Source organism: Adiantum capillus-veneris, chromosome 10, assembly GCF_014529385.1.
Source record: "Adiantum capillus-veneris isolate H3 chromosome 10, ASM1452938v2, whole genome shotgun sequence".
In the NCBI taxonomy this organism is placed as follows: domain Eukaryota; kingdom Viridiplantae; phylum Streptophyta; class Polypodiopsida; order Polypodiales; family Pteridaceae; genus Adiantum; species Adiantum capillus-veneris.
The window spans coordinates 54,264,631-54,274,603 of record NC_140940.1 but is presented as its reverse complement, the minus strand read 5'-3'; the positions used below and the strand labels follow the sequence as shown (position 1 = coordinate 54,274,603).

At 43.4% G+C, this 9,973-nt stretch overlaps 1 protein-coding gene across 1 annotated transcript; it reads right to left on the bottom strand.

The window, feature by feature from the left end:
• Positions 1 to 9,174: 9,174 nt before the first annotated feature.
• LOC147448871 (uncharacterized) lies at positions 9,175 to 9,540 on the bottom strand. The gene has a single exon (XM_086521472.1). The coding sequence runs from the start codon at positions 9,538 to 9,540 to the stop codon at positions 9,175 to 9,177; it is 366 nt and encodes a 121-aa protein (XP_086377598.1).
• Positions 9,541 to 9,973: the final 433 nt, after the last annotated feature.

Genomic DNA, 9,973 nt, shown 5'->3' with positions numbered 1-9,973 from the left:
TTTTTTGCAATTGAAAATATAAAGAGATTTACTACCACACACGGAGTAGCAAATGCTTTTTATGTCAACAACCACTTAAACACCATCAAAAACAATCTAATCTAAGCTAGACTAAAAATACTGTCAACGCGGAAGACCCAGGAATACCCCACTTCCTAGTATCTCTCGAGACCTTCGGAGTCCACCACTCCTAGATCTTTTCTAACTAAAGTATACAAAGTAGTTTATACGACTCACCTCGTAGGATTAGTCTAAGGTCACCTACTTAGGGCTCTCGTCCCCGGCAGCGGCGCCAAATGTTAAGGCGGTTACGCCGAGAACTCAACCAACAACAGAATTTGTCAGACGAGGACGGAGCTTGACCCGCAGGCGCATGGAAACAACTAGGTGGGTGTCAAATCACCTACTCGACCTTCTAATGACAATCACTACTAAGGAAATCAAATCTAAGTTCTAAAACACGCAAGTGACTGAAATCCGTACTACGAACGAATGCTATACGAAACAGGATCTAGAATCATCGAATCGATCTCAAACTCAAGGGGAAGTCTATACACTAGGTAAGAACAACACCCTAAAGACTTGAACTGCAAAATCAACCTATAACCACTCCGTGCGGCAAACGCGTATGAAGATAGGCCGAAAAATACAAGTGACCGAAACTTGACCCCGATGGTACTAATGTGTAGCTCTACTCGTTGTGGTTCTATAGATATGCTGCACGCTCTATTCCGACACACGAGTTGGAAGAAAACTCACACCGAAACTCGTAGGAACTTACCACACATAGAAGCCGATAGCGCGCACTCTTGGTATCAGTGCGTAGCTCTCGCCGTTGCTAACACAATGGCGGTGTCGCTTCTCCAATGGCGGCTCCGTAGCTCGCGTAGCAAGGAGATAAGACTCTCCCCGGCAGCGGCGCCAAATGTTAAGGCGGTTACGCCGCTAGCGGAAGCTAAATAGCGAGAACTCAACCAACAACAGAATTTGTCAGACGAGGACGGAGCTTGACCCGCAGGCGCATGGAAACAACTAGGTGGGTGTCAAATCACCTACTCGACCTTCTAATGACAATCACTACTAAGGAAATCAAATCTAAGTTCTAAAACACGCAAGTGACTGAAATCCGTACTACGAACGAATGCTATACGAAACAGGATCTAGAATCATCGAATCGATCTCAAACTCAAGGGGAAGTCTATACACTAGGTAAGAACAACACCCTAAAGACTTGAACTGCAAAATCAACCTATAACCACTCCGTGCGGCAAACGCGTATGAAGACAGGCCGAAAAATACAGGTGACCGAAACTTGACCCCGATGGTACTAATGTGTAGCTCTACTCGTTGTGGTTCTATAGATATGCTGCACGCTCTATTCCGACACACGAGTTGGAAGAAAACTCACACCGAAGCTCGTAGGAACTTACCACACATAGAAGCCGATAGCGCGCACTCTTGGTATCAGTGCGTAGCTCTCGCCGTTGCTAATACAATGGCGGTGTCGCTTCTCCAATGGCGGCTCCGTAGCTCGCGTAGCAAGGAGATAAGACTCTCCCCGGCAGCGGCGCCAAATGTTAAGGTGGTTACGCCGCTAGCGGAAGCTAAATAGCGAGAACTCAACCAACAACAGAATTTGTCAGACGAGGACGGAGCTTGACCCGCAGGCGCATGGAAACAACTAGGTGGGTGTCAAATCACCTACTCGACCTTCTAATGACAATCACTACTAAGGAAATCAAATCTAAGTTCTAAAACACGCAAGTGACTGAAATCCGTACTACGAACGAATGCTATACGAAACAGGATCTAGAATCATCGAATCGATCTCAAACTCAAGGGGAAGTCTATACACTAGGTAAGAACAACACCCTAAAGACTTGAACTGCAAAATCAACCTATAACCACTCCGTGCGGCAAACGCGTATGAAGATAGGCCGAAAAATACAAGTGACCGAAACTTGACCCCGATGGTACTAATGTGTAGCTCTACTCGTTGTGGTTCTATAGATATGCTGCACGCTCTATTCCGACACACGAGTTGGAAGAAAACTCACACCGAAACTCGTAGGAACTTACCACACATAGAAGCCGATAGCGCGCACTCTTGGTATCAGTGCGTAGCTCTCGCCGTTGCTAACACAATGGCGGTGTCGCTTCTCCAATGGCGGCTCCGTAGCTCGCGTAGCAAGGAGATAAGACTCTCCCCGGCAGCGGCGCCAAATGTTAAGGTGGTTACGCCGCTAGCGGAAGCTAAATAGCGAGAACTCAACCAACAACAGAATTTGTCAGACGAGGACGGAGCTTGACCTGCAGGCGCATGGAAACAACTAGGTGGGTGTCAAATCACCTACTCGACCTTCTAATGACAATCACTACTAAGGAAATCAAATCTAAGTTCTAAAACACGCAAGTGACTGAAATCCGTACTACGAACGAATGCTATACGAAACAGGATCTAGAATCATCGAATCGATCTCAAACTCAAGGGGAAGTCTATACACTAGGTAAGAACAACACCCTAAAGACTTGAACTGCAAAATCAACCTATAACCACTCCGTGCGGCAAACGCGTATGAAGACAGGCCGAAAAATACAGGTGACCGAAACTTGACCCCGATGGTACTAATGTGTAGCTCTACTCGTTGTGGTTCTATAGATATGCTGCATGCTCTATTCCGACACACGAGTTGGAAGAAAACTCACACCGAAACTCTCTCTCTCTCTCAGACACAGTCACGGCGCTCAAAACTCACTTTGATTAATAATTGAATCTCCCTTAGGTTACAAAACTTTGGCTTATATACCTCAGCCTTGGAGGTGAGAACATCTCTAATTATTTACATCAGCAGGTGAAATTACGTCGGGATTACAGACTGGAAACTCAATTGAGTCCCGTTACTTAGTGAATGGCTCAAATCAAAATTAATGTCGGAAAGACATTTATTACAATCAATGGTTACAAAATGATGGGTGTGAGCAAAAATGCGGGTGTGATCCTCTGCTGGCTCAACAGCCATCATGTGTGCCACTTATGTACTTAACAGGTGTCCTACGAAAGCTTTGCAGTCTATTACTCCATATGAAGCATGGCATTATAGAAAACCTTCTATTGAGCACATGCGTGTTTTTGGCTGTTTGGCATATGCTTTGGTGCCACAAGTGCAGCACAGAAAATTGGATGATAAGGCTGTCAAATGTATTTTTGTTGGTTATAGTGCTAAAAGCAAAGGTTACAGGTTGTATCATCCCCAAACAAAACGTATTCTGGTTTCACGGGATGTAGTGTTTGTGGAAGATTTTGTTCAGCCCTTGCTATCATGTACTAGAGACAGTAATGTAAGCTCACAGGACATTTATGACACTTTGTTGCCTCTTTTCAGTGGTGGAAATACGAATGTAAGTTCCAATGAGGCAAATGTACAGCCTATGGGGGTTTCTGAAAATGTTTTAGAACAGCCTATCACTGATGCAGATGTACATGATGTACTTGATGAGGAAAGGGCTGAAAATGAGCAGGCTAGAGGTATGCCAAAATGGCTGGTGCACACTTTGCGTGACAGTAAATTGGATGCACCTTTATCTAGTCGTACTCGTTCAGGCTCTCGCCATGCATCTTATGCATCAGATTGTTATGCTTTGGCTGTGTCTAGTTTACATGATGTTGAGGAGCCTCTGTCTTTTGATGAAGCACAGAATTCAGAAAATTGGATTGCTGCCATGAAATCAGAATATGATGCACTTATAGAGAATGACACATGGACTTTATGTGATTTGCCTCCTGGCAAAAAGGCCATTGGTACGAAGTGGGTTTACAAGTTGAAACGCAAGCCGGATGGTGAGATCGATCGCCATAAGGCTCGACTTGTTGCAAAGGGTTATGCACAACAAAAAGGCATAGATTATGAAGAGACTTTTGCTCCCACTTGTCGTATGACTACTGTGCGTTTTCTATGTGCATTGGCAGCTCATTTTGGTTGGGATGTACATCAATTAGACATTGTTACTGCTTTCTTGAATGGTGACATATTTGAGGAAGTTTATGTAACGCAGCCTCGCGGTTTTGTCATAAAAGGACAAGAGGACAAAGTGTGCAAATGTAAGAAGGCTTTGTATGGGTTGAAGCAATCTCCTCGTGCTTGGTATGAGAAAGCTGACACTCATTTGGTTAAACGAGGCTTTTGTAACAGTCCAACAGAAAGCACATTGTATGTAAAGCGTGAGGATGATGTATTTCTCATTGTGGTTCTTTATGTTGATGATTTGCTGATCACTGGACCAAATGAGAGACATATTGCTGAATTTAAGGCTGATTTGAATGCTACTTTCAAGATGAAAGATTTGGGGATGTTGCATCATTACTTGGGTATACAGTTTAAGCAGTGTGATGGTGGTATTGCCTTGTGTCAGAAAAGTTACATAGAGACATTGCTATGTAAGTTTGGACTTGAGGATTGCAAACCTATTGCCACTCCCATGGAAACAGGTTTGAAGTTGAGTCTACATGATGCTGGCGATCCTGCTGATGTCACTCTTTACCAAAATGCTGTTGGCTGCCTCATTTATGTATGCAACACGAGGCCAGATATTCAGTTTGCAGTCTCGCAGGTCAGCAGATTTATGCATAGCCCAGGGTCTAAGCATTGGCAGGCTGTCAAGAGGATTTTCCGCTACCTTAGTGGCACTTTACATCTTGGCTTGTTTTATCCCAAGGGGGGATCATTGCCGCCAGACTTACATGCTTTTTCGGACTCAGATTGGGCTGGTTGTTTTGACACGCGAGTGTCCACAAGTGGTTTTTGTTTCATGCTTGGCAGTTCATGTATATCATGGTTGAGCAAGAAGCAACCTACTGTGGCCACTTCGAGTTGTGAGGCTGAGTACAGGGCAGTCTTCACAGCTACGGTTGAGTGTGTATGGCTCAGACGCCTTATGGCTGATTTGGGTGTTGGACAGGACACTGCCAACACTATCTACACTGACAGTCAGAGCGCATTGGCAGTTGCAAGGAACCCAGTTTTTCATGCTCGCACAAAGCACATTGAGGTGCATTACCACTATGTCAGGGAGAGGCTCTCAGCAGGAGAGATCAGCTTGGCTTATGTGCCAACACAGGACAACCTTGCAGATCCTTTCACAAAGGCATTGTCTCGTGAGAAGCTTGAAGCTTTCCGCAAAGCTTTGGGCTTACTCCCCTTTGTGGACTGATCCTGTCCCCAGGGCATGGCACTTCCCTTTACTCATGTGCCAGCTCTCGTTCACCGCATCACTCCAGGGGGGATTTGTTACCATATACATGTGGTAGTGATGTGTGTGAACACACTAGGACCGCCGGGGCATTTTTTCCCTCTTTAGGAGGTTTTTTCCCCCGTGCATTGTATATACGCCCATCACTCTAGGGCTATCTATCTTTCCATTGCACACTAAGTAACACACTCTCTATTGTGTGCCTTGAGCTTCCTTCGTCTTCTCCAAGCTGTGTGTGTTTCTCTGCAACCCTAATTCCAACACTTCCTTAGCAGGCAATGCATACAGCAGAACTGGTGAATTGGGCACAAATTCTAGGAAATTAAGTACAACCTGGTTCCCCTCCTGCATCATCTTCCGAGTCACCCGAACTAGCTGAAAGAGTCTTTGGAGAACAGTTGCCTGTTTCCCTACCATTATTTGAGTCCGAGGTCCTTTACTGCTGAAAGTCTGATCTTCAATAATAGCCTAGGTTGATCTTTAATAATAGCCTATACCCTGTAGTCCAAAACTCCTCTGGCAATTTGCATATGAAGTAAAACTACTTTCAGTTGATTCCTCACTTCCTTCATGCACTTGTATGAAGGCATGTTCCCAAGCAATAGATCTACTTCAAGGTCTAGAGAATGTCCGTCGGCAGTACAGTATCGCTGCCAGTGTGGATTGAATAGCTTACCATCAGAAGTCAGTGCCTACTTAGGTACCCTTTCCAACAGCTAGATTCTGTTGGGATGCACAGGCAGTTGACACAATTCGTGATCGTGGAAGGCAGGTGATTTTCAATGTTGAATCATTTCTCTCATGCCAACATATAGCCTTTGAAAGCGTTCCAGATCATCAGAGAGAAGAACATCATCTTCCAAATACATCCTAGTGATACGAGCTTGTTGATGTCACAATCTCTTATTCAGAATGAATGTTGCTCATTACCCTTTAAGGTCTCAGTCACAACTTTGGCTTTTCCTTTCACATCTAGATTATGATGTGACTGGTGTACTGGAGAGCCTCCAGTGTTGTTCTTCTATTAATTTCCTGGTTGCTGATCATCAATCCACTGGTCTCCCGACTGCTGGTCTGGCTTGCCCTTGTGCTGGTCTGGCTGGTCTTTGTTGGGCTGACTGCCCCCTGTGGTAGTTGATCCACCAACTCTAGAGCCTGAAGGTGGGGAAGGAGGAAAGTCATTATCATCATCAGGTTTGTCACCCGGATTGTCCTCCCCTTCCTCATCCTTCTCTTCTTCCCTTTCAAAATCCTCATCAGGATTATTTTTCTTTTCAATATAATCCATGATGGCTTGATTTGTTAATCCCATGTTGTATTCAGAGAGCTTGTCCTGCACATCACTCTGCATAGTCTCCACAAGTGTCTTTAGATTGTCCATATCCAGAGTGATGTTACCCTTGAGATTCAGAATATCAGCCAGATTACTATAAACATATCTCTCTGTAAGAGATGCTTTCACTACAGTGTGGGCTGTCATCAGTTCTTTGAAGGTTGTCCGCTTCATTCTTAGCAGAGTCTGGAATCTATCAACATCTCTTAAGGCTGCTGCCTTATCTTCCCACAATTGCTGATTTTCTATTTCAACCCTCAACAAATTTGTCTACAACTCATTAATTTTCCTTATTATACCTAAGTTTCTGCTGAAGTTTTCGAACCTGTGTTGTTGTTGGCTGCTTCCTAGTTCTTCTTTTAGCTTAGCTAGTTGCTCATTGGGAGTTGATGCATCCATCATCTATCCTAAAGCATTGACAATGGTATTCCATGATGATTGGATAAGCATTGAGCAGCCATCAACGACTATTGCCTGGTCAGAGTGGATTGGCTCATAAGTCATAATAGGAACCATGTATGGGTAAGTGTTGCAAATTAGATGTTTGAAAAATTAGCCGGCCTTTAAGAGGGTGATGTTGTAACTACTGCAGTGTGTCTTTCTTGGCTATGGATAAAGCCAATTCACTGAAAGGAATTATGTTGGTTGGATTGTCAGGTATTGAGCCCTTTCCCTTATCTCTAACCACCACCTGCTCAGCACTTGACATTGTTCCCTGGTCCTTTTCAGTATTGTTGTCTGTTGAAATCTGCTCTGCTTGCTGGCCCTTCCCAGCACCGGTCTGTGCTAGAGTCTGTTCTTGTTGGCCCTTCCCAACATTGGTCTGTGCTGGATTTTGTTCTTCAGGTTGTGGCTGAAGTCTGTTTTTTTGAAATTTTACTAGGAGGCAAAGACTTAACCTGACTTTCCAGTTGTTTTAATAAAGCATTGCTTTTGGCCAACCTAATTTTTTTGTTTCTTTGAACCACTAGCTTCCACCTGTGTGGTCTTCCTCTTTTGTCCAGCCAGAGTCAACTCATTGCATGGAGTTTCTTCATCTGAAGATAGCTTAAGATTGTTAGTCTTTGGGATGGGCTTCTGACTCCAAGCCATCCGTACCTAATAATGAGCATCTTGAGAAGTTGCCCAGTAAAGAAATTGCCAAACATACCAAACTTTAAAAACATTCTGAGATTTCAACTTGGCCATCTGCTGAAGCATATTATGAGATCAGATCTGACATAAGTTGATCTTGGCTGTAGCATCTAATCTTTTTCCAAGAAGCATCACAAACATCTTTTGGGACACATATGTGGGGTTGTTTTTTAGACTAACAGCTTCAGTCATAAATCGGTAAGCTGCGAGAACATCCTGACCTGCTACTACTGGAACCCCTTGTGCACTAGCCTTTCATTTTTTCTTGGATGCTTCATCTTCTTTCAGAGCCGCACTTATCTGTTCTTCAATTGTTGTGGTCGGCTTTGGTTCATTGGGCATTTTAAAAGCATAGGAAATACTGTTAGGAGTAGCTGTGACTTTCATACCATTGACTATAGCACTGCCATCCTCGGCATTGAAGGAATCAAGAACCTGCTTGATTATAACTGTGTCAAAGTCTATTCTTGTGGCTTGCACCACTACATGCAAATTCTACATTCACAGCAACACTTTGGCTTGCTCAGTAAACACATAACATTGTATCTTGCTATGGGGAATAAGTGGTAGAGAGGCTTTAATAGAGGTGATGAGTTCCGAGGTTTTGTCTATGGTATCTTACATCTTCTCCAACATTTTTCTTCTACCCATGCACTGTGAGAATGGTAATTCCATAGAAGAAGAAGACTTACTTGGATAGTCAAAGTCGTAGCCATGTGTGTCGGGTAGGGATAGACAGTGTTGATCAACAGATGCTGCAGACGAGGAGGTTTGTGGTTGTAATGAATAAGCCTTAGAGCTTGGCGATGGCGAATGTATAATAGCAGGTAGGCTTCGTACAGGAGATTTATGAGGAAGAATGTCCACTCACCTAATTTTTATATGTGTTCGCACCATAAAAGCTCCACTACTTATCGTTCCTAGAGTTTTGTGCATCATCGATGATGTGACACACATGCATTGGCTAATACTCCCCATGTTCCTTTTAATGATTACCACATGAACTCCCATAGGCCCTTTGCTCCATAAAAGCTGGTACTGGCTTTGACAATTTACTTACTCTACCACGGGCACTGTTTTGTCGTGCTGAGACTTTTCTATCACCTTGACTAGCTCGAGTATTGGTTGCATATGAAAAAGGCTTATAATGATTTTGAACTTTCCTGGCCATCAGTTTCCAGAATGCCAGTAGCTTCTTCTTTGGAAGTCTCTTTCTCATTAGAATAATATAGCTTGATCTTGGCCCCATTATAAACACCTGGCAACAGTTGTCCGAATAAATCCTTCAACCTTATTGTGCCATTGGAAAACACCTAGTCAACTTCATACGGACCGGCCCAAGCTATCTTCATATTTGGTTCTTAGGCCCCAGTTTGGATTGATAGAGTGACAAGTTGCCCTTCTAGAACTCCCTAACTTTGATTCATCTGTCATGCCAGTGTTTTCTTCTTTGCTATTTCCTATTCCAGCATAGCTTGTTGCCTTAGCTCATCCAACTGTGCTAATTCCTCCAGTCTATTTTTAAGATTGTGATTAAAATCCAATCCATACTCTACCGCCATCCTAAGACTGGGAATCACAAATTCCATAGAAACTACAGCTTCAGTACCATATACCATTCTAGACGGTGTTAGTCCATTAGTAACTTTATAAGCTGTCATGTAGGCCCATACAGCAGTCTGGATCTTAAGATGCCATTGGTGTGGCTCCTTCTGTACAATCTTGGTAGGAATGGTCTTGATGGTTTTATTACTACTCTCTGCTTGCCCATTGCACCTGGGATAATATGGTATTGATTTCTGGTGCTTTACTGAGAGCATTTCCATCAGAATATCAGTAGTATCATTAACAAAGTGTGTCTCTTGATCAGACACAATCTCCAAAAGACATCCATATTGGCAAATAATATTTTCAAATAAGAAAACATTAGTGGAATTTGCGGTGCTATCTGGAAGAGCTTTTGACTCCACCCATTTGGTGACATAACAAGTGGCCATCAATATATATTGATTCTTCCTTGGAGTGATTTTCTTGAATGGACCCATGAAATATAGACCCAATTTCATAAATACTCCTAATGGTTGAACTGGAGTAAGATGAGTCATATTTACTGGTGTTGGTCCGCCCATCCTCTGGCATATATCACATGTTCTGCAAAATCTTCTAACATCATATATTAGAGTTTGCCACCACAATCAAGCCTGCAAAATCTTCTTGTAAGTAATATCAGTGGAGATATGTCCTCCAGAATCCCCATCA